We start from the raw sequence: 27,882 nt of genomic DNA on the forward strand, positions 1-27,882 counted from the left end.
GCAAAACACGACAAAGAAATGGAGCAAGTTTGGGCGAGTCTCATGTAAGTCCCAGAAATCGATTTCCCCGTCCTCCAAGCTTTCAGTCTTCATAGCCGTCATTGCAAACGTTTCAAACCAACAGAAGATATCAACGATATCCTAGCCAACACTGCACCCAAACTCGCGCCCAGATCCTTGCGCACCAACTCGTTTCACGCTCGTTCCACTTAGCCTTGCCCCGCTGCGGGCTGTAGCTCATAATGTCCGCCGAGCTTGAAACTCGCCTGAAGAGCGCGACGGAGCTTGGCGCGACGGATGTGCCTGGTGCTGCTGCGCAACTAAAGGGCCTGGTGCTGGAGGAGAGCAGCAACGATGCCGAGGCTGTGCGGATAAAGGAGCAGGCCATCTCGCAGCTGTGCGAGCTGTACATCAAGCAGGCGAACGCACAGGCGCTAGCGGACCTACTCACGTCCCTCCGGGGCTTCTTCAACGCCATCCCCAAAGCAAAGACCGCCAAGCTGGTGCGCAGCATCATCGACAGCATTGCGAAGGTGCCTGGGTCAACGCAGCTGCAGGTAAGGGGGAGGAGGGGAGGGAGTGGGGAGGGCAGGGCAGCGGCGCAGGGGCAGGGCACGGGGGCAGGGGCAGCGGCGTGGCGTGGTGTGGTGTGGTGGCCTTTGTCAGGTACGCCACACCCCGGGCCCGGTCCGGTCCGCTCACGCGTTAACGTGGCCGGCGACGATACGGTATGCGCATGCCCCCAGGTAAATATGGTGCCGCCGCTGCCTCCAGGCAGCACGAGCGGCTTCCCTGCCCGCTGTACCCACAACTAGGCAGTGACGAATCCCGCTCCCCCCCTCCCTGTGCTGCCCCGCCAGGTGGACGTGTGCAAGGGCCAGGTGGAGTGGGCCAAGACGGAGAAGCGTACCTTCCTGCGCCAGCGCATTGAGCTGCGCCTAGCCAGCCTGTACATGCAGGTGGGGCGCGGTGGGGAGAGTGGGGCGGGAGGAGAGGTGTCAGGGGGTGGCTTGAGGGGTGGAGGGGTGGCTGGGGGCCGCTTGAAGGAGGAGGGCGGGGCGGGGCGGTGCACGGGGGGCGGAAGTGGAGGGTGAGAGGGACTAGTATTGGGTGGGGTGCAGTGTGGGTGGAGAGCTGTGGGTGCTGGGCAGGGTCCTGCGCAGTGCACAGGCGGCGGTGCGAGGAAGGGGAGGGGTGGGGTGTTGGCTGTCGGATTGCTGTGCCTGGTCAACAATGGACTGATCAGAGAGGTATGGGTACGAGTACGGATGCAAGCGGCAGCACGGCCGCGCGGATCTGGGGGCGGCAAGGGGGCGCATTCTGCGCACCTGACGCAAGATGCAGCATCGGAGGGTGCGCGTTTGTGCAGGGCAGGCGCCGTCATGCGCGCTTTATACTTGCACGCGTGCCTGGTATCGCCCTGTGACGCGCCGCGCCCGCAACCGTCCGCACACACAGACCCGCGACTACCCGGCGGCCCTGGCGCTCATCAGCACGTGAGTGCAGCGACGGCGCGGGGTTGCCTGGGAGTGCGCCATGCGTCGTTGCGGCCCAGTGCGGCCGGGCGGGTGTTGTGACACCCGCTCATGCCTGCCCTCCTATGCCCGCCCTCTCACGCCCTCCCGCCCTCCCTCCCTCCCGCCTGTCCTCCCTCCGCCCCCTCTCCCTCCTGCTCCCCCTCTCCCCCCTGCTCCCCCCCTCCTCCTGCCAGCCTGCTGTCCGAGGTGAAGAAGCTGGACGACAAGCTGCTGCTGGTGGACATCTACCTGCTGGAGAGCAAGGGTGAGGGGGTGGGGGCGCCGGAGGCTGAGAGGAAGGGAGACAGCGGGGTCGGCGGCCGGTGGGCTGGAGAGCAAGGGTGAGGGAGTGGGGGCTCCGGAGGCTGGCAGGGAGGCTGGCAGGGAGGGAGACAGCGGGGTCGGCGGCCGGTGGGCTGGAGAGCAAGGGTGAGGGAGAGAGAGCGGGTCGCGGGCGGGTGGGATGAGGAGCTTGAGGCGGCCGGAGGTCTAGGTGCCGGCTGTCAGGCGGATGGCCGTCCGCCGCTGCGCCCGGCAGCAGCAAGCAACCTGCAGCAGCAGTGGCAGTAGGGGAGGAGGTCTCACAGGCGGCGGGAGGCGTGAACCATGTGCCTGGTGTGGGCCGGCTGTGGTGCGGCGCGTGGAGTAGCTGGATTGCGGCTGGATTGCGGAGCTACCAGACCCGCGTGAGCCCCGTGAGCGAAATGCACTGGATGCACGGCGTCGCGCAAGGCACGCAAGCGCTTGGTGGCCTTCGTTTGAACCCTAGCTCACAACTCCACAACGCCGCTCGTCCCTGCTGCTTGCTGCAGTCAACCACGCGCTCCGCAACGTGCCCAAGGCGCGCGCCTCGCTCACCGCCGCGCGCACCGCCGCCAACGCCATCTATGTGCCGCTGCAGCTGCAGGCGGAGGTGGGGGCGGGGCGGGGTGACGGGCGGGGCAGGGTGGAAAAGCGGGCGGGCGCAGCTGCGGCTGGGTCGGGGTAACAAGGGCTGTACTCGCCCACCGCCGTGAGGCATTGGCTGCACTCACACACCGCCACATATGTCGTCGTTGAAAGGTGGAGGCGGGAGCGGATGTGGCGGTTCTGGTAGTTGCTTGCCGGACGCGGGCGGCAGCAGGGAAGCCAACTGCTTGCGCCTGCCGTCCCGCCTGCTCCGCACCCTTTTTAGAGTTATCACGCATGTAACCCCCCCAGATCGACTGCCAGAGTGGCATCCTGTGCGCGGAGGAGAAGGACTATAAGACCGCCTACTCCTACTTCTTCGAGTCCTTTGAGCAGCTGGCCAGCATGGACGACCCGCGCGCGGCGCAGGTGCGGGGGCACAGGGGCGCGGGGGCCGCGCGTGATGGGTGCACATGTTTGGGATGGGAACACACAGGGGGGAATTAGTGCTAAGCTGTCAAGCACAAAGATGTCCGCATCTTGTGGGACGATTCGTTCGCGCGTTGCCGCCATATTTTCGGCTGCTCATCTCAGCTAGCTGGTGCAAGCAACTTCCCCGCCTTCCCCAACCTCCTCATGCGCCCAGGTTCTCAAGTACATGCTGCTGGCCAAGGTGATGTTGGACATGGCCGACGATGTGCCCGGTGAGGCGGCAGGATGAGGCAGGGGGGAGGGAACAGAGGGGCGGGGACAGAGGGGCGGGGACAGAGCTGCAGGGGGCCAAGGCCGGACGGGCGCTGCTATGAGGGTGTGGGGTTGCGCTGACAGGACAAGGACAGGGCCCAGCAAGCCATGCGCTCCCTGATGCGCCCACACCCCGCACCCCCAAGCCCTCACACCCACACCCACACCCACGCGGCGCCGTGTCAACCGCTCCGCCTTCCAACCAACCACTCTAGCTACGGTAGTCGCGCCTGGAAGCCCCACTCACACACCCACTCACTACGTCACCACACTTCTCTGTATCAATCCTTGCAACCCACCCATATCCGCACATCCTCGCGCGTCCGCAGGCATCATCAGCTCCAAGGCCGGTCTCAAGTACACGGGGCCGGAGGTGGAGGCCATGCGCGCCGTGGCGGCCGCATACCACGACCGCTCGCTGCAGGCCTTCCAGGTACGTGCGGGCGGGCGGGCGGATGTGCGGGTGTGCGGCCGTGCGGGCGTGTGCGGCCGTGCAGGCGTGTGCGGCCATGCGGGCAGGGGTGTGTGCGGCGTGAGGCAGCGGCGGGGTTGGGGCGGCGGGGCTGGTCGCGGGGTGGGGTGGGCCGGGAGGTGCGGGAACTTTGACGGAGCGGCGGGTGGCACAAAGCCCGGCAGCAGGAGCATGCGCGTGGGGCCAGGTGGAGGAAGGGATGTGCGCGAGTGGGCTCATACACTTGCCGAACCAACTGCCCTTTCTACGCGCTCCAGCGCCCACCGTCTGCCTTTCTGACTACCACTGACCAAGCGACGCACACGCACACATACGCTTTCCGTTGCGCGTGTTTTCTAACACACACACACACACACCTTCTTTGCGCAATGTTTTCCATGTGCTCTTTAACACACACACACACACACATATGTACACGCACACACCTTCCCCCCCAGGACACGCTGTCCGCCCACAAGTCCCAGCTGGTGGACGACCTGGTGGTGGGCGCGCACCTGGCCGAGCTGTACGACACGCTCATGCAGCAGAACCTGGTGAGGGGGGAGGGCGGGGAGGGGCGGGATGGGCACGAGGGGTGGGGGAGGGGGGCGTTTTCAACCTTTCAGTCAGCAGATGCGAGGGGGCAAGGTACGGCACTGCACACGCATTTGGGATTTCAGCCATTATTCTGACTAGAACGCAAGAGACGGTCAGGTGGGATCAGCGGGCAGGGCCGGGGGGTCAGGGCTATGTGGAGGACACCAGGACGCAGGCCGTCGCCCTAGCCGTCGAACGCCTCTCGTGCGCATGGCGAGCCCCGCAAGCCGCGGTGCACCACAACGGACGTCCCCAGCCCTCAACTGCTTCTGCTTGCCGCTGCCGCCTCCTCTGCAGGTGCGCCTGATTGAGCCGTTCAGCCGTGTGGAGATCGCGCACGTGGCCAGCCTCATCGGCCTGCCGCGCGACATCGTGGAGACCAAGCTGAGCCAGGTGCGTGTGGCAAGCGTGGCGTGTGGCGTGTGCGGTCGTCCGGAGGCTTTTGTGTTTGGGGGCGGCGCGACACCGGTGCCTCTGCGGATGTGTGCCTCCCACTCCCACCTACAGCCTGGCCCGCACGGCCCACACCCACACCTCCGCTCCGTGCGGCCGTGCCTCCGTCGTTGCTTGCTTGCTTCAACCCATGTCGCCTCACCCACAGCAACACACATTTGCCGCCTGTCGGCTTCCTGCCCGTCTTGCTCTCTGCCCCCCACCCACCCACCGATCCATACCGCACCACACTGCACCACACCGCCCCACACCCGCACAACCACACCTGCTGCCGCTTCTCTGCCCAGATGATCCTGGACGGCAAGCTGGCTGGCACGCTGGACGCGGGTGCGGGCTGCCTGGAGGTGTTCACGCCGGCGCCCGCCGACGCCGTGTACCCGGCGGCGCTGGACGTGCTGGAGAGCCTGGGCCGCGTGGTGGATACGCTGTTTGCGAGGAGCCAGCGCGTGGTGGCGTAAGTGGAGGAGGAGGAGGAGGAGGAGGAGGAGGAATGGGAGGTGGTGTGAGGAGTAGGTTGGGGTAGAGTGGGGCCGGGTGGAGTAAAGGTGGCGTACGCAGCAGCGAGCGCGGCGGCGGGGGCAGCACGCGGGGCTTGGTGTGAGCTGGATGGAGAAGGTGGAGGAGGTAGGCGGCTGCGCTCCTATTGCTGGCGGCAAGGCATGGACTTGGTGATGTGGCGGCGGCTGCGACATCCGTTGTGGGAATGATGTCGTGGGATGCTGTGTTGAACTGGATTTGCTGTAGGCCAGGGTGCACCCACAGTCAGTAGGTACAATTGCAGTGGCATGTGGTCATGTGTGCTGATGCCTGGCCAGCTTGGGTCGACGACTGGTCACTAAGCGGAGTCGCAAGCTGGTGCTCGGCAGGCGCTGCCACCAGGCGGGTCAGGGCCGGCACTACCTGTAACTTGGATGCTTCCATGTACCTTACGAGCCTGCCACATGACGGCCTTCCCCACCGCCCATACCACGGATTCGGGAGCAACCGTGCACGGGCGCAGGGGCCAGGGGCCGTGCACGTCAAAGCACGGTTCTAGTCAACGCAGTTGCAAGAGCTTGCATGGTGGATACACTTGGCGAAGCCGAAGGCGTTATGTTGTGTCACCAGCCGTGTCACCAGCTAAAGCCTGAGGCTGCCCTGTGTGTCGTCCGTCCAAGGCCAGCCAGGGGAGGGGGTTTCTCGCTGGGCGTGCGATGGGACAGTGGTAAGGCAGGTTGGTAAAGTCCCGTAGGGTGCAGCTGATCAGGGGGGGGGTAGTTTCGACTGGGAAAGGCCCCATGTTCTAAAACGAAAGAGCTTGACGCGAGGACTCCAAATCCACTTTCAGAGTTTCAATCAGGGTAGTAATTGCAAAGTTATGGGCCCTCAAAGTTCAGGGTCGGTCGTCGGGGTTGGGGGTCCCCAAGGTTTCGTCACGCGGATGTGGGTGGGACTGCCAGATTTCGTCTCTGCGCCCTAAACGCCCCTCTAAACGCTCCGCCCATTAGCACAAGTACTAGCACACATAAGCATGCACATACTAAAGCATTTGCAGAACGTTTGGCCTCTGGAAAGCGGCCGCATGTCCGTCCACATCGGCATTGTAGTAGCGTAGAGCCCCACTCGAGCGTCTCTCACTGGTGTCATGGAGACTATGCGATCTGATGCTAACGTGTAACGGCCAAGGCTTCGTGTGGGTCATGGCGACAAGGCTGCCGCCGGCCATCGAGCGTGACATGAATCCCGGGATTCTTCACATGATCCCGGGAGAAAGTCGACCAATCTCTTCCGGCACACAATTCCAAACATCATATGTACAGCGCATTTGTAAGCTTAAGCGCACGCCCCGGTAGTCTGACAGAAGGGTCGGTGGTCGGCAATGGACACATGGACATGTGTGGCATGGCTGCCAGTCAAGTTGTGCCTCCAGCTGAACCGGAGGTATACAATTGTAGAGCTCGCCGAGAGCAGTCGATTGACACCGACCTGGCTAAAAACCAAAGGGTTTTGAGGGGGTTTTGAGGGGTTGCACGGTGGTGGGGGTCGGTCGGTCGGTCCGGAGGGGGGGTCGGGAGGTTTTGGGACATGGGGTCTGGAGGTTTAGTTCGTACCCCCCCCCTGAGCTGATTGCCTGATTCCCAGAACCCCTCCTGCCTCTTGGCCCAAAAAGATTCGCCTCAGGTGCGCCACAGGCGCACTGCGTGCGGCCAGCGATGTGGCATACCTCGCAGCTCGTATAACCACTCAGTCGTGGTGTCGGTGTAAAGGCAGCAGCAGCGACGTGTGGTGGAGCGCGTGCGAGGGTGGGGGGGGGGGGGCTGCCCGTGGGGGAGCTGGTAGAACTCGACTCCAGCGATGCGGCATACCGCGAGGCTCACGTCACCATTTACTCGTGGTGTGATGGTGCCAATACAACGGCGTTAGCATGCAGCCGAGCGTGCGGCGTGCGGGGAGCCGAGCTCGCAGGTTCGTAAATCGCAGTAATCGCAACCGGATGCCAGCTGCCTTTTCCAACCAGGCCGACTAAGGTCAAACCTGAAATCTTCTACACATGTAACTTGGCCCCTGCTTACGTTAGGTATACTTACCCGTTTCCTTCGCTACAAGGCAACCGTGTCACTCCCGATGCTCGTAAACGTTCGGCGACTCAACTCGGCCTGCAAACGACTCCCGGACACCGTGCTGAGCTACTGAGCTGGGTTTATACTGGTCACGGCACCTTGAGATGTTTAAGAACGCCAAAGGCAAGCATGTATCAATTTGACCCGCACTGCTCTCAGCTGTGTTGGCCACAGCGGACACAGCGTGAGTGATTCACCAGCAAAAACAACGCTTGCACACCAATGCAGGCTCCGGCGTTGTCAGGGATGATGGTCGGGAGACCTCGCTCGCATGCGCGGGTCCCTTGACCGCACCGGTCGATTACCTCGCCGCACCAGTCGGCGACTCCTGAGGACGACCCTACGTGTGCTCAGGGTGCTGCCGGCAAGGTAGCGTGCTCAGTTGCATGTTGGCACAGATGACGGTTACGCTCTGGGTTACGGCGCCAGCAGGACGACGCGATGTGGACGATTGCAGGCTGAACGCACGTTGCTGCGTTTGCAAACGTAAGTTGAGCGGACTCGGCACCCGAGGCGGCGTCTCAGGACCTCGACGTGGGGGGTCAGACTAGCCGGGGTCAGACTGGAGTGAAGGGGGGAAGAGTGGAGGCCGAGTGTGGGCACGAGGCGGGTGTGGCGGTGTGAAGACTTGTTGAGTGAGGGCGGCACGCCTCTCCGCACCCTTTCCAATCCCACTTAGGCACCGCTTTCATTGCTGCTTCACACAGACTGCTTCACTATGGCTGGACTGCCCAGGCACGGAAGGGTTGGGCGCGTGGACCCCTGCTTCGGGCATATGATCGTGAATTCGTTGGCCCCCACGGCCAGGAGCTGTTTGTAGAGCAGCGGGGTGAGGCAGAGATGGGCGTATGACCTCGAACTGTTCACCTACGCACAAACGGCCCGGGAGCAGTACCTCATGCGATTACGGAATTGCCGGGCGTGACCAGGTGAGCTGACTGTCGGTGGGAACATTTGTTGTGCTGGCAAAAGTAACTGGCTACCTGCGCATGTGCTGTGCATGCGGCAGTCGAACCATGTTGTCGTTGCGGCGTCACCACCGCATCTTGCTTGCCCTCATGATGATGAATTGGGACCTCGCTCGTTGGGCTTGGACATGTAAACCCCTCATGACACCACACCGTGCAGATATGCGGACGCTGCAGAGGCGCAGTAATGGCATCGGCGCGGCGGGCCTTCCTCTGTTGGACACAAGCATGCTTTGGGCTCCCTATTGGCGCCGACAGCAGCGCGCAACGGCAGACCGCATGTGGCGACTGCAGCACTGACTGCCGCTTGCAGAGCCCTCAGCAGGTGCGTAGCATGACGTCTAAATTGGATATGCGCTGACTTATCGCAGCGCAGTGGAGATAAGTCTAGTTATTGCGACGTAACTGCCGTGTTGCGTTAAAGTCACGCACGGTGCAGGACGCTCGGGTACGTGCCTGCATGGGGCCGGACCGAGCTGGGTCTTGTAGGCGTCAGGAGCACACGGCGCTTTATCTGCCGTTGTGCTTCTGTACTGTATTATCGGATCGTCCCTCTGCCGGGACGGTGACCTCAGTGTGTCGCACTTAAACATTCCCTACATTTCCGGACTTTCTTTGCAATCCTATACCTGGTTTTAACTATATTTTATCATGTATGGACTGAAAAAGCGTTTATTATACACTCAAACGGAGTTGCAGCGTTTTTGTTGCGCGATCCTGCTCAATGGAACCCCTTAGCTTGATTACGCTCGCTCCCTGATCGTAAGGGAATGCCCTTCAACGCTTCTCTGGCGCTTTGGACCACGCTTTGGTTCGGGGCCGCAATCGGGAGCATATCGGAGCAGAGCGGAACCTTCAAGCGGAGCAAAGCCGCGTGAAGCGTTGCGGACACGGCGTTCGGCAAGTCACTGAAAGCAAAAGGGCATACACAGCTGTGCGGGCGGGCTTCTTGCTTGCCATGCGCGGTCCTGCTTGCCGTGCCTTCGTGTCTACCCGTCGCTTTACAGTTCATAGCTTTCCACATTATTCTTCCATCGTGCCACCCCCTCCCCCCAAGGCCCTCAGGATTTTTGGCGCGGTACTTCTCCTGTCCGCCTATCCAGGCCGCAGGGCCCGCGTGCCCTTGGGGAAAGCTCGCGTGTGTGCCCTTATGATACGGCCTCTGCGCCGCAAGCAATGGGCTCCGCGCCCTTGCTTCATGGACAATGGACGGCATACGTACCCTTATGATACGGCCTGTGCGCCGCAAGCAATGGGCTCCGCGCCCTTGCTTTATGGACAATGGACGGCATACGTGCCCTTATGATACGGCCTGTGCGCCGCAAGCAACGGGCTCCGCGCCCTTGCTTTATGGACATTGGACGGCATACGTGCCCTTATGATACGGCCTGTGCGCCGCAAGCAATGGGCTCCGCGCCCTTGCTTTATGGACAATGGACGGCATACGTGCCCTTATGATACGGCCTCTGCGCCGCAAGCAATGGGCTCCGCGCCCTTGCTTCATGGACAATGGACGGCATACGTGCCCTTATGATACGGCCTGTGTGCCGCAAGCAACGGGCTCCGTGCCCTTGCTTTATGGACAATGGACGGCATACGTGCCCTTATGACACGGCCTGTGCGCCGCAAGCAACGGGCTCCGCACCCTTGCTTTATGGACAAAACACGGCAAACGTGCCCTCATGATATGGCCTGTGCGCCGCAAGCAACGGGCTCCGCGCCCTTGCTTTATGGACAATTCACGGCGTATGTGCCCTCATGACACGGCCTGTGTGCCGCAGGGAACGGGCTCCGCGCCCTTGCTTCATGGACAATGCGCCACATACGTGTTCTTATGATACGACCTTTGCGCTGCAAGCAACGGGCTCCGCACCCTTGTTTAATGGACAATTCACGGCATACGTGCCCGTATGATATGACCTGTGTACCGCAAGCAACGGGCTTCGCACCCTTGCTTCGATGGCAAACGTGCCCTTATGATACGACCTGTGTGCCGCAAGCAACGGGCTCCACACTCTTGTGTTGTGGATTATAGACGGCATTGAAATGCTTACATGCCTTCGTTGTACATGTCTTCGTTGTACATGCCTTTGCGTTGTGGACATTGTGTGGTCTGAGCGCCACGTTCGGATGCGGCGTGTGTGCCGCCAGTAACAGGGTTTGCGCCTCGCATCAAGTGCTATGGAGATGAGTCTTGCGATATGGCCCAGAGATGGCTGCATGCAATTATGCTGCCTGCCCTGTCGTTATGGACGCTCCGACTTGTTGCGTGCGTGCCCTGCTGCGTGCCCTGTCGCAATACGCCTTGAGTGCACCGTTCGCGGCAAGCCTGCGCCTCGCTATTGCTTCGTGTTGACAACGGAGCGGGCTTACGTGATCATACGTCACCCTGTACGTCTTGAGGTCCGCACGCACATCATGCTATCACGCGGCATCACCCTTGTAGTCTGGCTGACGCACCCCGAGCCAACCTATATGCATTCGATATGTGCGCTAGGCCCAAGTGCCGAATTTGTTTCCGGATCTTTCGCCCTCAATGAGCGATGTGGAGTTTTGTGCAGTTCGGCCAGCATGCTATTGCCTAGCCAGTAACAATACCGCATGACGCATAAACATGCCGGGGCTCCTTCCTGCAGCCCGGAACCAGGCATCGGACGCTGTGTCACGCAATGAGCCCAACCAACATTGTGTTGCGAGATACGGTCGGAGCTGGGATTACAGCCTGCCTGGTGGGTGTGGATGGCGTTCGTGTGTTGGGCTGAGCTGCCGCTGCTCGCGGTGGTGCCCCTTCGCCACCACCGAGTCACTGCACCCATCCACCCTCCCCTCTTGTTGGCCCACCCCGCCTGTACACATGCCAGTCAACCGCTCGCCATCCTGTGCAAGCGGGTAGCCGACTTGGCAAGCGCTTTTCCTGACACTGGCGCAGGTTTGAGTGGGATACCAGAATGGTCTGAATGTAGTTGTTGGACAACCGGTACACTGCGGTGTGTAGCTGGTTAGCGGGAGTGCCGTGCATGAAAGACGCTACTCGACCCACCACGCCCGCGCGCGATGGTACCACCAACCGTTCAACCCAGATCCATGCCGGGGTAGCATCGACCCCACAGTCAGACCGATAGATCCCATCCCAGAGTCAGGCGCCATGTATGTATCTGTGGATGCGTCAAGCTGCCTTGTGCCGTGGAGTTGGCCGCCTGTATGGCACGCCCGGCATCTGTGTCATGTTATGGCCTCAATTCAAGTTGCGTGCTGTGCGGCACGCGACACGCTCCCTGCCCATCCCTCGTTAGGACATGAGTGGACATGTATACATATTACTTCGTCAGAGCCATAGCAGGGGCAGCGTGTTCTGTCAATGCCTCATGAACCCAGAGACCCATGCCAACTGTGTCGCCTGCCCACTCGCGAGTGGACGCCTACGGCACCAACCTTGGTTCCTTTCAGCCCCGGCCTTACTTCACCCGGGGCAATTACGTACTTATCACCGAAGTGCTACGAGAAGTGTGCTATGTGTAATTACAATTAAGAGCGTATGGCGGCACAGGCTCACATGTTGGTGGCCAGGCTGACAGCGCCCTGTGCGTGGGCTTGGCGGTCGGCAGGCATCCCAACTCAGCCCGGCCTCCTCACAGCAGTACCACAACGTGCCCGTACGTGGTCCAGTGCGGAGTTTGGCTGCCGGCGTGGCTGTATCATTTCTCACATTGGATAACCCACCGCCACTGCTGCTGTTCACCACTGGCACGTCCCTCGAGTCGCTCAACGACCGGCTCCGCCCGGCATTCACTCCCTTGGGGCCGGGGCCCGCGGCGCATCCAACCCGTCGCGGCCCGCGAGTGCTCCTTATTGCCCCATCATTACGCCTTCTAGCACTATATGTACATTGCGCGTGACGGGTATCCTTCAACCTTCCGCGCCGCTCGACCAGGCCAGCCTTGCTGGGGTTGCTGGGGTGTTACCCTTCATGTTGCCCTCCCTGCTATAACACCCACACAGCCGCCGTGGCGTACGGTATTGGCACGTACGGAGCATTGTGTGCATGCATCCCCGCTGCGTTTGGAGGCAAACATTCACGTGCGCGCCTGGCTTGCGTCCGCCGGGGGTGATGCTATGCGGGTGTACTTACTGCTTGATCGGTAGTGACTCTTATGGCGAGACACCGCCAATAATCTCAAGCATGGCACCTAGAAAGAAAGAAATTGGTGTTCGTGGCCATGCTGCACGGCTGGGCATGGCTGCCCGCATCGTACACCACGACGGCGCGGGTGAAGGGCAGGTTGCTGCGCGTGACTCGCGTACGTGAAACCGCTCTAGTGTTGCACCTCGCGCCTTCTCCTGGCTCATGTTGGCTAGTCTGTTCCAGCTTCGAGTCACGACGTTGTTATTATTCCCAAGGTTATGCAGCCTACAACGTCAACACGTGTTATGGCATGGCCCGGGGGGCCGGTAGAGAGTACCGTGGTCTCCGTGCTTCGTGCCAACACGTGCCAACACGCGCTGTTACCGTTCCTGGGCACACGGACGGCCACAGCTGCCCAGAAGCCACACACCTGGACAGCAGAGGATGCATGTGTTTCGCGGCGTCGTCTGCGTGGCTGGCGCACGCGGGACAACGCATATGTGCATCTGTCGTGGCCATTGTTGCACCTGATACGTTTGTGAGTCTGGTATCATGGCCCTTGCAAAGCCAGTCGTGTTCCTATTGCTGCTTGTCTTTTGGTAGTGACCATTGACCGCCCATGACCGACGGAGTGTGGCGCTGTCAGGCCACGCGTTGGCGTGCGTCGCCCTGCGCCTGCAGCAGGTGCCGGCGGCGCCTCCGGCGGCGCCTCCGGCAGCGCTCATCCCCGTGTGATGGTGCTGCTCGTGCAGCCAATCTCCCGAAGCACGAAGCTCGTTCTATTGAGCGCTGTCGAGTGTGCAACTAGGACCGTACGTTCGTGCGCAAGCTAGGCGATGGGCGGAGCGCTCCGCGGTGTTCGAGACACATGATTTCGGTAGCGCAAGGGCACGAACGCCGCCGCCATCACCGCCGACCGCACCTTGGTTTGCATGACCGGCCGTTGGGCCGAGCGCTTTGCGAGAGGAGCTTCATACGCGAAGCCAATCAAGCCCAGCCACCAGGGCTGCCGTCGCCCGCACCATGACCTCCCGGCGTTGAGGACTACTACCAAACTCTGGCAGCACTTTCGGCCACTAGTGCAACCTCAACACGGGCGGGCTGGGGCGGGCACGGCGGACTTGGTGGGGTTATCGGGAGCTGCGAGGCCGGAGCTAGGAGGCCGCTGAGGGCCACGATTGAGTTGCTAGGCCGCTTGAGGCATGAGTGGAGGCTATTGTCGGTTTTGAGAGATTGGGATTCTCGTCTGGGGCCGTGGCGGTTTGTAACGCTACACGGCAGTAAGGAGTCAATAAGCGCTGACTTATCGCAGCGCAGTGGAGATAAGTCTAGTTATTGCGACGTAACTGCCGTGTTGCGTTAAAGTCACGCACGGTGCAGGACGCTCGGGTACGTGCCTGCATGGGGCCGGACCGAGCTGGGTCTTGTAGGCGTCAGGAGCACACGGCGCTTTATCTGCCGTTGTGCTTCTGTACTGTATTATCGGATCGTCCCTCTGCCGGGACGGTGACAACCCACCCGCCCCCCCTGGCGCCGCCGCGGATTAATGTGGTGGTACCCGTGGGCGCCGCGGCGTGGTTGTCTGGACTCTGCCGTTAGGCGCTACGTGCATGCGACACACCCAGTACTGGCAGCACTTTCGGCCACTAGTGCAACCTCAACACGGGCGGGCTGGGGCGGGCACGGCGGACTTGGTGGGGTTATCGGGAGCTGCGAGGCCGGAGCTAGGAGGCCGCTGAGGGCCACGATTGAGTTGCTAGGCCGCTTGAGGCATGAGTGGAGGCTATTGTCGGTTTTGAGAGATTGGGATTCTCGTCTGGGGCCGTGGCGGTTTGTAACGCTACACGGCAGTAAGGAGTCAATAAGCGCGTGCGTGTGTTGGGTGGGGTCATTACTACGACGCCGGCCAACGGGGTGCTGCTGGTCAGGCTGCAAGAGCTGAGGATGACTGGGAGCGCTTGATAGCAGGTGAGGGAGTAGGGGGTTTTAGGGCGCGCGCACGGGGGGAGGCACATCACGTGTGGGGCAGTCGAAGGTCAGACCCAGTAAACGTGCCGCCCGTTCGCCTTGACTGGGTCCGACCCAACTGCCACTCGTGCGCGCCCAGGGGCTCACGGTCCGCTTCGCAGTGCAGCCAAACGTTCGGCATGTATGTGTCGGGAACACGCCTATGCAAGAAACTCGGTGCGGTGGCAGGAAAGTTCGCGCGGGCCCGGAAATAAGCAGAAAGTGTGCTTTCCGTTTTGCGCGACGGCGACGAGTCCAAATTTTATTCCTAAGGCTTATGTATTTCAGAGTTTGTGCCAACCAACTGGCGCCAATACAACGGTGACGCGGTGTTGCGACCCTGTGCGAGGGCACCGTTCTCCATGCGAGGGGCGGAAAAGTTTGAGACACGTCGGCTTCGCTGCATGAAAGCTCCGAACAATAGAGCTCGTTTTTCTGTATCGTTTGGAGGTTACCCGATGTGAGGAGAAACAGTGTGGACGTGTGGGTGAAGTCGTGCCGTTTCAAAGTCAGGAACTCATCGTTCTCATATTGTCACATATCAAATTTCAAGCGCTTTACAAGCGCATTTCGTGTCAACACCAAGCCTCCTCGACGGACGCAACCTCCCACCCCACCGTTGGTCGTACCACCGACCCCCAATACTACTCCTCCTATGCACAAAGGATATAAGCGGCAGCAATTTCAGTCCCATTCAGTGTGGTCATTGTTTGGGACTCTATCGAGCCCAGCAACAAGGGATCAGCCCCTCAGTAGTGACACGACTCGCTCGGCTCCGAGCGTCGTCTTTGTTTACCTTCGTGTGACTTGACTAGTCACATATTTAGTGCTTGTACGCCTTACACAGCGCAGCTAAGCACAGCCAACATGGGCGAGGGCAAGGTGGCCGAGCGCGGCCACGACCCCACAGCGGGCTTCTTCAACAAGTTTGCCTTTGGATGGATGTACAAGTGGATTGGCGCTGCTCGTAAGTGACCGCGGTCCACCTCGCGCTGCAGTTTGGAGTTGCAATGTCGGTCTTCACAGTCCCCACTCTCCACACTCCGTTCACTCCCAAACCGCTGCTTGTCTGTCTCTGTAGGTCGCGGTGAGGAGCTGAACGCCGAGGAGATGGGCATGCCCCCGGAAAACATGGCCCACGAGGTTGGTACTTATGTTTTCGCGCGCGACCCTCCGACATTGCTTGTTTGTCGGTTTGTGCTCTGTGCCTTGCGTCTCGCGGCACTCATAGCGCAATCAGTCACCATGCTTCTGATTTCATTGCACACTTGCTTTGCTTCACTCAGGCCTACGACAAGTTCGCGGCGCACTGGGCTGCCGAGCAGAAGCTTAAGGACCAGGATGGCCAGAAGCCGTCGCTGGTGCGCGCTCTGCGCAAGTCCTTCGGCTTGTGAGTAACGCAGTGACTTGCGGGGCCTGGGCAGCGCGAACAACCTGCATGACGTCTGCTCCACCGGTAGACATGCGTGCACTTCCTTCCCCGACGCCCCGTCGCGCGCGCCTTACACGCATTCATTTGCTTGTGGCTTCTCATGCTCACTAGCATCCTCTCCGCTCTGTGTATGCTTGCAGGTTCTACATGCTTGGTGGTCTGTGCAAGTGCGGCTGGTCCACCTTCGTGATTCTGGGCGCCTTCTACTTCGTGCGCAGGCAGGTCTTGCGTGCGTGCCGGCCCCAACCGCCAGCGACTGCTAACACGCGCCTTGCTTGTCTCGCGCCTGGCTGCGTGCTTGGTTGGTGCATGCTGTTGATGTGTGTGCGGCCCGCACGCGGGTTCGCATGTATTGCAATGCCACTGCCCACAGCCCGAAGCTTACCCCCTCCTCCCGCTCCCCCCCCCCTGCTGCACCCCCACGTAGTCTGCTGTCCCACGTCAACTACGTTGACGCCCCCACCAAGAAGTGGACCACCGCCGAGACCCTGTACGGCCAGACCACCGCCGGCTGGCTGCTGATGATGGGCTTCACCATCGACGCCTGGCTGCTGGGTCTGTGCCTGCAGCGCATGGGCTACATCTGCATGACCGTGGGCATCCGCGCCCGCGCCGCGCTGGTGCAGGCCGTCACACACAAGGCCTTCCGCCTCAACACCGTCCGCGCCGACCAGTCCGCCGCCATCGTCAAGTGAGTTATAGGAACTTATAGCCACCTATCCTTCCATCCCAGCCTAACTGCTCAGCGCCCCTGCAGCCAGCCAGCAGTGCGCACACAGAATCCTTTGCTGTGTCCGCTCCTACCCCCATTCCCGACGCCCCCTTTCCCGCTCCCCGCCCCTCTCCCCCCCCGCCCACAGCTTCGTGGCCTCTGACATCCAGAAGATCTACGACGGCGCCCTGGAGTTCCACTACCTGTGGACCGCCCCCTTCGAGGCCGCCGCCATCCTGGCGCTGCTGGGCTACCTGACCCAGGACTCCATGCTGCCCGGCCTGGGCGTCATCCTGCTGGTGCTGCCCATGCAGTACTACTTCGGCTACAAGATCGTGCAGATCAAGCTGCAGAACGCCAAGCACGTCGCCCTGCGCTCCGCCATCATGCAGGTGCGGCGCAGTTCCAGGCAGGGTTGCGCGCACGCAGAGGGGGGATGTGGTTGTTTAGAGGCTTGGCGCGCGGGCTCTGCTGCTGTCCGGTCATTCCCAAGCCAATCCCACGTTGCTCACACGCTACCTGTACGCCGCCCCTTCGCCCCCACAGGAGGTGCTGCCCGCCATCAAGCTGGTCAAGTACTACGCCTGGGAGCAGTTCTTTGAGAACCAGATCAGCAAGGTCCGCCGCGAGGAGATCCGCCTCAACTTCTGGAACTGCGTGATGAAGGTCATCAACGTGGCCTGCGTGTTCTGCGTGCCGCCCATGACCGCCTTCGTCATCTTCACCACCTACGAGTTCCAGCGCGCCCGCCTGGTGTCCAGCGTCGCCTTCACCACCCTGTCGCTGTTCAACATTCTGCGCTTCCCCCTGGTCGTGCTGCCCAAGGCCCTGCGTGCCGTGTCCGGTGAGTGCCGCTGAAATGAGCTTCAGGGGTTTGCCGCAACCGATTGGGCTGCGCATAGGGGCTGCTGGTAGGAAGACTTCTCTCACATCACTGCCGGCGCCCAGTTGCTGACGCCCCTCGCTGCCTGCGCCCTCACGCACCACCTGCAGAGGCCAACGCGTCTCTCCAGCGCCTGGAGGCCTACCTGCTGGAGGAGGTGCCCTCGGGCACTGCCGCCGTCAAGACCCCCAAGAACGCTCCCCCCGGCGCCGTCATCGTGAGTAGCTAGCCGTCTAATCCGCCGCGCTGCGCGGTGCTACCTTTGCCGCTCCTACCGCCGCGCCGCTGCCCCAGCTAGGCTCTCCGCTGCTGTGCCATCTTCTAAACCTCGCAGCCAGGGCATGTCTCGTACCCTCTGCTCGTGCTCATATCCCCTGTGCCCCTGCCCTTGCCCCGTGCAGGAGAACGGTGTGTTCCACCACCCCTCCAACCCCAACTGGCACCTGCACGTGCCCAAGTTCGAGGTCAAGCCCGGCCAGGTCGTTGCTGTGGTGGGCCGCATCGCCGCCGGCAAGTCGTCCCTGGTGCAGGCCATCCTCGGCAACATGGTCAAGGAGCACGGCAGCTTCAACGTGGGCGGCCGCATCTCCTACGTGCCGCAGAACCCCTGGCTGCAGAACCTGTCCCTGCGTGACAACGTGCTGTTTGGCGAGCAGTTCGATGAGAACAAGTACACCGACGTCATCGAGTCCTGCGCCCTGACCCTGGACCTGCAGATCCTGTCCAACGGTGACCAGTCCAAGTGAGTGTTGCTGACGCAGCCTTGGGGATGCGGCGGGATGGGGACGGGGCGCCGGCTCGGGGTGAGGCTTGCCTCTGCATCGTGCGCGCCAGCGGCCAGCAACACCGACTGACAATGATTGTTGGCACTCTGCCATCTGCTTTTGCCGCCGCTGCTGACTGCTCCTCCCTCTCCCTCTCCTCCCTCCTCCCTCCCCCCCAGGGCCGGCATCCGCGGTGTCAACTTCTCCGGTGGCCAGCGCCAGCGCGTGAACCTGGCCCGCTGCGCCTACGCCGACGCCGACCTGGTGCTGCTCGACAACGCCCTGTCCGCCGTGGACCACCACACCGCCCACCACATCTTCGACAAGTGCATCAAGGGCCTGTTCTCCGACAAGGCCGTGGTGCTGGTCACCCACCAGATCGAGTTCATGCCCCGCTGCGACAACGTGGCCATCATGGACGAGGGCCGCTGCCTGTACTTCGGCAAGTGGAACGAGGAGGCCCAGCACCTGCTCGGCAAGCTGCTGCCCATCACCCACCTGCTGCACGCCGCCGGCTCCCAGGAGGCTCCCCCCGCCCCCAAGAAGAAGGCCGAGGACAAGGCCGGCCCCCAGAAGTCGCAGTCGCTGCAGCTGACCCTGGCCCCCACCTCCATCGGCAAGCCCACCGAGAAGCCCAAGGACGTCCAGAAGCTGACTGCCTACCAGGCCGCCCTCATCTACACCTGGTACGGCAACCTGTTCCTGGTTGGCGTGTGCTTCTTCTTCTTCCTGGCGGCTCAGTGCTCTCGCCAGATCTCCGATTTCTGGGTGCGCTGGTGGGTGAACGACGAGTACAAGAAGTTCCCCGTGAAGGGCGAGCAGGACTCGGCCGCCACCACCTTCTACTGCCTCATCTACCTGCTGCTGGTGGGCCTGTTCTACATCTTCATGATCTTCCGCGGCGCCACTTTCCTGTGGTGGGTGCTCAAGTCCTCGGAGACCATCCGCAGGAAGGCCCTGCACAACGTCCTCAACGCGCCCATGGGCTTCTTCCTGGTCACGCCGGTCGGCGACCTGCTGCTCAACTTCACCAAGGACCAGGACATTGTGAGTTTGCTTGTTTGCTCGGGCTGCGGGTTCGGCCGGGCGGGTGGGTGATGAAAAGGGGCAAGGGCAACCGGCGGTGTGTTTGTCAACCGGCGTGTATTTGTTTGGGTTACCCGAGTGTGCCTAATCCTTCATGCGTTGCTGTAACATTTCGCACGTGTTTCTAACCGTATTTGCCGCCCCGTTCGCCGTGTTCCCCGATTTTACAGATGGATGAGAACCTGCCCGATGCCGTTCACTTCATGGGCATCTACGGCCTGATTCTGCTGGCGACCACCATCACCGTGTCCGTCACCATCAACTTCTTCGCCGCCTTCACCGGCGCGCTGATCATCATGACCCTCATCATGCTCTCCATCTACCTGCCCGCCGCCACTGCCCTGAAGAAGGCGCGCGCCGTGTCTGGCGGCATGCTGGTCGGCCTGGTTGCCGAGGTTCTGGAGGGCCTTGGCGTGGTTCAGGCCTTCAACAAGCAGGAGTACTTCATTGAGGAGGCCGCCCGCCGCACCAACATCACCAACTCCGCCGTCTTCAACGCCGAGGCGCTGAACCTGTGGCTGGCTTTCTGGTGCGACTTCATCGGCGCCTGCCTGGTGGGCGTGGTGTCCGCCTTCGCCGTGGGCATGGCCAAGGACCTGGGCGGCGCGACCGTCGGCCTGGCCTTCTCCAACATCATTCAGATGCTTGTGTTCTACACCTGGGTGGTCCGCTTCATCTCCGAGTCCATCTCCCTCTTCAACTCCGTCGAGGGCATGGCCTACCTCGCCGACTACGTGCCCCACGATGGTGTCTTCTATGACCAGCGCCAGAAGGACGGCGTCGCCAAGCAAATCGTCCTGCCCGACGGCAACATCGTGCCCGCCGCCTCCAAGGTCCAGGTCGTGGTTGACGACGCCGCCCTCGCCCGCTGGCCTGCCACCGGCAACATCCGCTTCGAGGACGTGTGGATGCAGTACCGCCTGGACGCTCCTTGGGCTCTGAAGGGCGTCACCTTCAAGATCAACGACGGCGAGAAGGTCGGCGCCGTGGGCCGCACCGGCTCCGGCAAGTCCACCACGCTGCTGGCGCTGTACCGCATGTTCGAGCTGGGCAAGGGCCGCATCCTGGTCGACGGCGTGGACATCGCCACCCTGTCGCTCAAGCGCCTGCGCACCGGCCTGTCCATCATTCCCCAGGAGCCCGTCATGTTCACCGGCACCGTGCGCTCCAACCTGGACCCCTTCGGCGAGTTCAAGGTGAGCGCGCCTTGCGGCCTCCCGTGTGGTTTGGGTCGGGTTGGATTGGATTGGCGCCAAGGGCTTTCCTGTATCTCTGCGGGCACATGACTCGGCATGCTTGCCTTGCGTGCGTGCTCTCCTTGCTTTACTCCGAGCATTGCGTGCGCTCCCTCGCCTTCTGCGCCAACAACAATTGCGCCTAACCCGCCTTCGCCCGCCCTGCTCCGCTCCCTACCCCAACGCAGGACGATGCCATTCTGTGGGAGGTGCTGAAGAAGGTCGGCCTCGAGGACCAGGCGCAGCACGCCGGCGGCCTGGACGGCCAGGTCGATGGCACCGGCGGCAAGGCCTGGTCTCTGGGCCAGATGCAGCTGGTGTGCCTGGCTCGCGCCGCCCTGCGCGCCGTGCCCATCCTGTGCCTGGACGAGGCTACCGCCGCCATGGACCCGCACACTGAGGCCATCGTGCAGCAGACCATCAAGAAGGTGTTCGACGACCGCACCACCATCACCATTGCCCACCGCCTGGACACCATCATCGAGTCCGACAAGATCATCGTGATGGAGCAGGTGTGTAGCAAGCAAGCTAGCAATTTGGGGCGGGATTTTGAGCTGCCGCGGCCTTGGCACGCGTGTGTGCGTGTGTGCGCGTTTCCCTGCTTTCCCCTTGCCTCTCATCCACGTTGTACTGACTCTCGCACCCCACCCCCCTTTACACGCAGGGCTCGCTGATGGAGTACGAGTCGCCCTCGAAGCTGCTCGCCAACCGCGACTCCATGTTCTCCAAGCTGGTCGACAAGACCGGCCCCGCCGCCGCCGCTGCGCTGCGCAAGATGGCCGAGGACTTCTGGTCCACTCGCTCCGCGCAGGGCCGCAACCAGTAAGCGGCGCACAAGCGCAGGAGCGTAGTCATGTTGCGCGCGTGAGGAGATGAGTGGAGTGGAGCGAAAGTGATGAGGCTTCGGCGGTTTTCTTGGCCTTGTGTATCGTGTGCAGTGGCATGTTCCCTTTTGTCGGGCGCATGGTACTGGTTCCCGGATAGAGCGCGAGCAGTGTGCGCACGAGTGGCGCGCATTAAGCGCATGTGAGCATCTTGGTATGGCCCTTGTTTGTGGGCTTCGTCAGGGCACAAGACAGTGACCCAAAGCAGGTGAGAAGCTACTAGCAAACAAGAACCATGAGCACCGAGCAATTGCGTGTTTGACAGCGTGTCTAGGTTAGCTGAGTAGATGCCGCAAGGTAGGGCAAGAAAACGAGTGACAGCGCCGTCTGCGCCGCCTGTGGCGCGGCCAGAGGGTGGTGAGTGCTGCAGCAGTTTTGCCCCCAAGTTTTTTCCCTCGCACTCGTGGCGTATGGGGATGTGTGTCGATGAGATTTCGTGGTGTACAAATTAAGGAAACCGGTTGGGCGGCTTGGGTGTCTAGCCCAACCCGTACCCTACTCGGGCGTTGCACTGAGGCAGTTTGGAGCGTTGTGTGCACTGTTCATGTGGTTGCAGAATTAAAAGAAGGCTGTGACGAATGCAAACAATCCCTGCTGGATTGCGATAGGCATTGCCACATGCACAGGATGTAGCCGCAGAGAGAGATGTACAGTTGAAATTGCGGCCGGTGCGTGAAAGGAAGAGCGTGTTTTGATGGTGATTATTTGACACAGCGCGAGTGACAAAAATGCGCGCGCCAGGCGGAAGGTCAGGAGCGCGGGTAGATCAACGGCCACGATGCTGTACCGCTGCGGGAACCCCGCCGAACTGTAACACAACACAAATTCAAACGGCGACCATGGCAGGGGCAGGGAAGTGCAGCAATTTCCGAGTGGGCGTCAGAGCTCAAAACGCTGGTGGGTGTGGAAGTGTGGGGTAGCTATGCACTGGATCTGTTGATCCGCGTGGCGTGCCAGCAGCATGCCTGCTCCCTTCCGCACAGCCTTAATGCTTGCTGTGCTGTGGCTCATTGGCTGCTCTTCTTTCTGAGTCCTTGTCAGACTGTGCCGCTTATGCCGCCACGGCGCCACAAGCAGCAACGAATCCCGTACGGTAGTCACCAGTTTGTAACGTAGTTCTGTAATATCTGACTGCTCCAGTTGCGACCTGTTGACCAGCTGACAGCTGTATGGCGTTTGGCATGTGTGCGTCGCAATCTGTGTGTACTGAGACATGTGCGGTCCTGGGCAGGGCATGGGTCAGATGAAACATTAGCAACACGCCCGCCGAATGCGGAATGCTACGTGACCGTTTGCCTAGCCACTTACTTCAGCCCCAGCACCGCATCGCGCTGCTCGCTTTCTGCTCTCCACCTGAACACGCCTACGGCCTACCCCAACCGCGTGTCCCTGCCTCCAGTTGCCTCCCCAGAATGGACTCCGTGAGCATACACGAACTTTGCCTGCTGGTCACTATCACCACGCGCACACCTCACGCAGCAGAGCCGCACTCGGGCAGCATGCTCCCCGTCCCCCGCCATCCGGCAGCATGGCCACACAGTCCACCGTGCCATCACTTGCCCGCCGCTCAACAAGGCCCACGCCAGGGGCCCGCATCCCCTGGCCCACGCCGTGTCCGGCGGTGCGCTGGTCGGCCCTTGCTCAACAAACACACAGACAACCCCCAGGCCAGCCACGCACGACCTTCTCAGGCCATGTTTAAAAGACGTCCTCGTCATTGTTATTCGCAGCTCGCAGTAATGCCGGCTGCTGGGGAAGCAGCGCGTCCGCCGCCGCGCCCCAGCCCCCGCCGCCAGCACCTCCGATGACGCCTACGTCTTGCGCTGCGCCGGGAGCAGCCCCAGCCCCAGCCCCAGCCCCAGCCGCGCCACTCCACCCAGCCACCCAGCCAGCCGCCACCGGAGCCCGTGCAGCGGCGTACGGTGGCTGCAGCAACACCTCCTCGAGACCAGCTGCCGCCACACCCCCGCCTGCTACTGCCGTCGCCGCGCCAGCCGAGTTTGCGGCTCTTGCGGCGGCGGCGGCAGAAGCGCCGCCGGCGGCATTCGCGGCCGCGGCGGCTGCAGCTGCTTTCCCCGCCTCAAACTGCATGTATTCACGCAGCGCGTGCAGGTCATCCTCGGGGTAGTTGTGTTCGTGGGGGCAGTCGCCAGGGCGGCTGCACACGCCTGCGCGGCCAAGGGAGGAAAACGACGGGCACCATGTAGTCGAGTTCAGCGGCGTGAATGGCACATGCCACCAGCATCCAGCGAAGCCATAGTCACCGCCTCATACATAAACGACGGGCACCATGCAGTCCGGTTCAGCAGCGCGAAATGCACATGCCACCAGCATCCAGCACCCAGCGACGCAACAGGCACCCCACATACATACTACGCACGACGAGCTGCCCTGTCGCTGCCCGCCGCACAGTCCTCTGTCAGCCAAGCACGACCTGCAAGGCACCACCAGCCCTCCGCCTGGTATGCCACCCGCCCCGAGACTCCGCAACTCCGGGCCTGGGCATCACCCCCCACCGCACTCCCGCCCCGGCCTCCACCGCAGCCGCCTCCCCTCCCCACCGCCCGCCGCCGCCACTGCTTACCCGCCTCCAGCAGCGCCGGGCACGGCTCCCGCGTGCCGGGGTCGTGGCTGAAGGCGCAGGCCGCCGCGCCACGGAAGCAGCGGCCCAGGCGCCAGAAGCGGCACGGCAGCAGCCGCGGCGCGGGCTGCCCCACGTGCCGGAAGGTGCAGGCGTCGCCGCGCGTGCAGCGGCCCAGCCGCCAGTACCTGTACGTGTGTGTGTGTGTATGTATGTGGTTAGGGAAAACAAAGTGTATATGTGTGTCTATACAGGTGTGTGTGTGTGTGTGTGTGTGTGTGTGTGTGTGTGTGTGCGCGCGCGGGTGAGCGACTGGGTAAGCGGCTATGGTCACTCCCTGACCAACCACCTCAGCGCGGTGGCCGCTAGTGTCCCGCCTGGAGGCCCCAAGTCTATTCCTCCGCAACACAGGACAACCATACGTGACACCACCCCGCCTCAACGCGCCACACCCACTTGCACGCCGGCGTCTCCCGGACCTCGGGCATGGGCCGGTCAGGGTCCACAAACACACCGCCTGCTGCCGCGCCTGCGCCGCCTTCCTTCGCCGCTGCTATGGCCCGCGCCTTGCGCTGCTGCGCTTGGAAGCGCTTCACCTCCGCGTACAGGCCCACCTCCAGCGGCTGCTGCTGCTGCTGCTGCTGCTGCTGCTGCTGCTGCTGGGGAGGCGGCGAGCCTGCCGCGGCTGCGTCGTCGTCGGCAGCATCTGACAGTCCACGCTGCGAGCGGAAAAGGAGTGGGGACAACGTACGCTTGGTTTGCCAGCCACGGTTGCCAGGGGTGGAATTCCAAGAGATCACCAGTTCGCGCACATGCGCACATGCACCAGGTGTGCAAGGGTAACAGCAATAGCATGCATGCATGAGCACCCACCTTGCGGCCGGACTGCCGGCGGCCCGGCGCCGCCTCCTGCAGCTGCTGCCGCCCCCGTCCTCGGCCCTGACTGCGGCCGGTAGCGCGACCCGCAGCCCTGCCGCGCCCCTCCGCCGCACCACGACCTCCCTGCCGCCCACCACGCTGCCGTCCTTGCTGCCCTGCGGCCTCTGCCGCCTCCACTTGCTGCTGCTGCTGCTGCTGCTGCTGCTGCTGCGGCTTTGGGTCATCCCGCCCCTCCCTGGCTTCCTCGCCTCCCGCGTGCTGCTGCCCTGCCCCCTCCTCAACAACCACCTCCCCGTCCTCTCCGTCGCTGTCATAGCCGCCGCCACCAGCATCGCCGCCGCCGGCACGATCATCGCCGCCGCCGCCACCAGCATCGCCGCCGGCGCCATCCGCGCCGTCAGCCCCTGGGCATGCGCCGCTCGGCAGTGCGCCGGCGGCGCCGCCTGTCAATTCCCCAGGCTTGGCCAGGCCTAGCGACTCGCCATGTGGCAGCCCCGGCTCAGCCCACCTCCGCCACTGCACAGCCATGCCGCCAGCCGGCTCAGAATCCACGTCCGCGGCCGCCGCAGCCGGAGTGGCGGCCAAGGCGGTGGTGCCGCCTGGCTCTGGCACGGCAGGCGCGGCCTTGGCCTTTGCCGCAGCCGCTGCCGCGGCACGAATCGCGGCAATGGTCTGAGCCTGCGGCGCGCCTGCCACCCGGCCTGAGGCAGGCGCCGATGGCGCTGGTGCCTGTGCTGCCATGGCCGTTTCCGTTGCGCCCAGGTGGCTGCCTTGGCCCGCATCCTCGTCACCCAGACCGGCGGCAATGTCTGCTGCCCAATCTGCTGCTGCTGCCGCGGTGGCGGCCGCGCTCGCAGCTGCCGCCGCGCCTGACACCGCGGCGGCCTGTTGCACGCCAGGCTCGCTGAGTGCCCCTTGGCTCCTTTGGCTGGCAAGGAGTTGCTTCGCCGTGGCTAACGCCGCCAGCTTCCGTTCACCCGCCGTCGTTGAAGGAGCTTGCTGTAGCAGCCCAGTCGCGCCCGCCGCTGCCGGCGTTGCTTCCAGCCCGCCGCCGATCGCGGCCGCCAGGGGCCTGCCGCCGAGCAGCGGCATTGACAGCAGCTCGGCATCTTCCGCATCCTCCTCCTCCTGTTGCTGTTGCTGCTGCTGCTGCCCCTGCTGTCTTGCGCGCTGGCTGCCCACCGCCCCGGCGGCCACCCCCGCTGCCGCTGCCGCAGTCGCTGCGGCGGCGCGCTGCCGCGCGGCGGCGGCGGCCGGCCCGGCAGCTGCGCCGCTGCCCAGCTGCACCAGGCTCCGCACGTCCACAGAGCCCAGCGTGGTGAGGCTGCGGTTGGGCCGCACGCTGATCACCGACACCAGCTGTCGCTCCCCACCCTCGTCACCAGCCGCCACGCCCGCATCGGCAGCCATCGCGGCCGCAGCCGCAGCCGCCCCCGCTCCTGCGGCAGCTGGCGCCAGGCCGGCCCCCGCGGTCACCCGGGCTGCTCCCGCACCACCCCCAACCGGGCCACACGGCTCCTGGCCGCCTGGGCCACGACCCGGAGACGGCGGCGGCGAGCCCGACTGCGAGGAGGGGGGCGAGGCCGACGGTGGGGAGGCCGAGTCCATGAACAACGCTTCCACATCATCATCCGTAGGATGTGCCGCTGCTCCTGCCGCCACCGCGGCGCCTTGCGTCAATCTGCCGCCAGCCCCCGGCCCTGGCGCAGGCGCGGCTAATCCGTCTGCATCAGCGGCAGCAGCGGGTTCAACGCCGGCGCTGCCGCTGCCGCTGCCGCGCGCTCCGCGCCCTCGTCCTCGGCCCCGGCCTCTGCTGGCGCCCGTGCCCGTGGCTGTGCTCCCGCGGCCGCGGCCCCGGCCCCGGCCTCGCGCCCCCCCGCGCCCCGAAGCCGGGCTCTCACCCGGGTCCTGCAGCCCTGGTGCCTGGTCCCGCTCCTGGCCATCAAGCGGACCTGCTTCAGCCGCCGCCAACGGGTCATCCGGCGACGCCGCCGGTGCGGAAGCCGGTCCCAGGGCCCCCCGGCGCGGCCGCTTGGCAGCAGGCGGCGCGTCACCGGCAGCTGCTGGCTGACGCGCGCGGTCGTCAATACCAGCACCTGGCGTGTCTGCCGCTTCTCCGCCCTCGTCCTCATGCAAGCTGCCGCCCTCCCTGTCTTCCTCTGCCGCTGCCCCGGCCCTAGCCCACACGGCAACCGGCTCCTCCTCCTCCTCCTCCTCCGCCGCCTCCTCCTCGTCTGAGATTGCGTCCTCACCCGCTGTCTGCCAGCTCCAGCCTTGCTGTCTGGGTTCTGGAGCGCGGCCCTGTGCCTTCTTCTTGCCGCGCTGCTCCTGCTGCTCGCGCTTCCTGCGCTCGCGCTGGTGCAGTTGCCGCATGCGCTGCAGGGGGTCCTTGGGGCCTGCGCGCCGCGCCGCGGCCGCCGCGACCGCCGTCGGCGCCGCAGCCGCCCCTGTCCCTGCAACTGCCGCAGCCGTAGGTGCCCTCGAGCCTGGTGCAAGTGCAGGCGCGGTGGCCGGCAAGGAGCCGGGCGCAGCCGCTGCAGCCAGCGTTACCGGTGCCTTTGACCCTTGACCACGGATTCCCCCAGTGGCACCGGCAATGGTTTCCAAGGGGCCGTGCAGAGACGCGGGCTCTGGGCCGGCATCAATCACAGCCTCGCTGGCCGCTGCAGCAGCTGTGGCACCCTTGCGGCGGGGCGCAGGCGCGGTGCTCGGCTGCTCGCTGAGTCCCGGGTCCGGGGCCACCGGCCGCACTCCACCCGAAGGTGCTGGCTCGGCAAGCAGTATAGAGGTTCCGCAGCCCTCGAATTCGTGCAGGGGCGTGTTAAGAATGCGCTGAAGGAGCTCAGTCGCGGCTGCAGATGGAAGAACGACAGCCTGGAACAGAGTGCCCAAGCCTGCCTCAGCGTAACCATTGTAGTGGCTCTCTGAACCCGTTTGAGGCTGGATCCTGGCCTCATTAGACTGCTCAGCAATGTTTGCCCAAAGTTCAGCCCACTGCGGCAAGGCCATCTTCAACAGGTAGTAGCTATGTAACGGAGGCCATGATGGACATCCCACAAGAGTTGAAGCAGTCCCGCG

General features: G+C 63.3%; 3 protein-coding genes across 3 annotated transcripts; 2 read left to right on the forward strand and 1 right to left on the reverse strand.

Annotated features, from left to right (window-relative positions):
* Window positions 1-101: 101 nt before the first annotated feature.
* On the forward strand, window positions 102-5,568 carry CHLRE_02g097650v5 (uncharacterized protein). Its single transcript, XM_001699990.2, has 11 exons — window positions 102-557; window positions 861-959; window positions 1,459-1,496; window positions 1,712-1,782; window positions 2,330-2,430; window positions 2,718-2,834; window positions 3,052-3,109; window positions 3,479-3,582; window positions 4,059-4,154; window positions 4,495-4,590; window positions 4,938-5,568. Exons 1-11 carry the CDS (start codon window positions 243-245, stop codon window positions 5,106-5,108), a joined length of 1,266 nt encoding a protein of 421 aa, XP_001700042.1. The 5' UTR covers window positions 102-242; the 3' UTR covers window positions 5,109-5,568.
* A 9,443-nt stretch (window positions 5,569-15,011) lies between these two features.
* Window positions 15,012-22,170, forward strand: CHLRE_02g097800v5 (uncharacterized protein). Its single transcript, XM_001699988.2, has 13 exons — window positions 15,012-15,315; window positions 15,430-15,491; window positions 15,635-15,738; window positions 15,921-15,998; window positions 16,208-16,471; window positions 16,641-16,884; window positions 17,039-17,336; window positions 17,486-17,592; window positions 17,777-18,117; window positions 18,319-19,186; window positions 19,396-20,421; window positions 20,649-20,972; window positions 21,125-22,170. The coding sequence occupies exons 1-13, from the start codon at window positions 15,216-15,218 to the stop codon at window positions 21,284-21,286; spliced, it is 3,978 nt and encodes a 1,325-aa protein (XP_001700040.2). The 5' UTR covers window positions 15,012-15,215; the 3' UTR covers window positions 21,287-22,170.
* A 415-nt stretch (window positions 22,171-22,585) lies between these two features.
* Window positions 22,586-27,851, reverse strand: CHLRE_02g097850v5 (uncharacterized protein). The gene is made up of 4 exons (XM_043059664.1): window positions 24,799-27,851; window positions 24,382-24,644; window positions 23,929-24,113; window positions 22,586-23,512 (listed from the first exon to the last, which is right to left on the reverse strand). The coding sequence occupies exons 1-4, from the start codon at window positions 27,811-27,813 to the stop codon at window positions 23,043-23,045; spliced, it is 3,933 nt and encodes a 1,310-aa protein (XP_042927298.1). The 5' UTR covers window positions 27,814-27,851; the 3' UTR covers window positions 22,586-23,042.
* Window positions 27,852-27,882: the final 31 nt, after the last annotated feature.

Source organism: Chlamydomonas reinhardtii, chromosome 2 (assembly GCF_000002595.2).
Source record: "Chlamydomonas reinhardtii strain CC-503 cw92 mt+ chromosome 2, whole genome shotgun sequence".
NCBI classification, from domain to species: Eukaryota; Viridiplantae; Chlorophyta; class Chlorophyceae; order Chlamydomonadales; family Chlamydomonadaceae; genus Chlamydomonas; species Chlamydomonas reinhardtii.

What these genes read in the sequence shown, in the direction of transcription:
- CHLRE_02g097650v5 (XM_001699990.2), top strand. Translation starts at nt 243, where the DNA reads ATGTCCGCCGAGCTTGAAACTCGCCTGAAGAGCGCGACGGAGCTTGGC. An exon ending in CTGGGTCAACGCAGCTGCAG is followed by an intron (nt 558 to 860) that starts GTAAGGGGGAGG and finishes CTGCCCCGCCAG; the next exon opens with GTGGACGTGTGCAAGGGCCA. An exon ending in GCCCTGGCGCTCATCAGCAC is followed by an intron (nt 1,497 to 1,711) that starts GTGAGTGCAGCG and finishes TCCTCCTGCCAG; the next exon opens with CCTGCTGTCCGAGGTGAAGA.
- CHLRE_02g097800v5 (XM_001699988.2), top strand. Translation starts at nt 15,216, where the DNA reads ATGGGCGAGGGCAAGGTGGCCGAGCGCGGCCACGACCCCACAGCGGGC. An exon ending in GCCTTCTACTTCGTGCGCAG is followed by an intron (nt 15,999 to 16,207) that starts GCAGGTCTTGCG and finishes ACCCCCACGTAG; the next exon opens with TCTGCTGTCCCACGTCAACT. An exon ending in TGCGCTCCGCCATCATGCAG is followed by an intron (nt 16,885 to 17,038) that starts GTGCGGCGCAGT and finishes TCGCCCCCACAG; the next exon opens with GAGGTGCTGCCCGCCATCAA.
- CHLRE_02g097850v5 (XM_043059664.1), bottom strand. Translation starts at nt 27,813, where the DNA reads ATGGCCTTGCCGCAGTGGGCTGAACTTTGGGCAAACATTGCTGAGCAG. An exon ending in CGGGAGACGCCGGCGTGCAA is followed by an intron (nt 24,114 to 24,381) that starts GTGGGTGTGGCG and finishes ACACACGTACAG; the next exon opens with GTACTGGCGGCTGGGCCGCT. An exon ending in CCCGGCGCTGCTGGAGGCGG is followed by an intron (nt 23,513 to 23,928) that starts GTAAGCAGTGGC and finishes TTGGCCGCGCAG; the next exon opens with GCGTGTGCAGCCGCCCTGGC.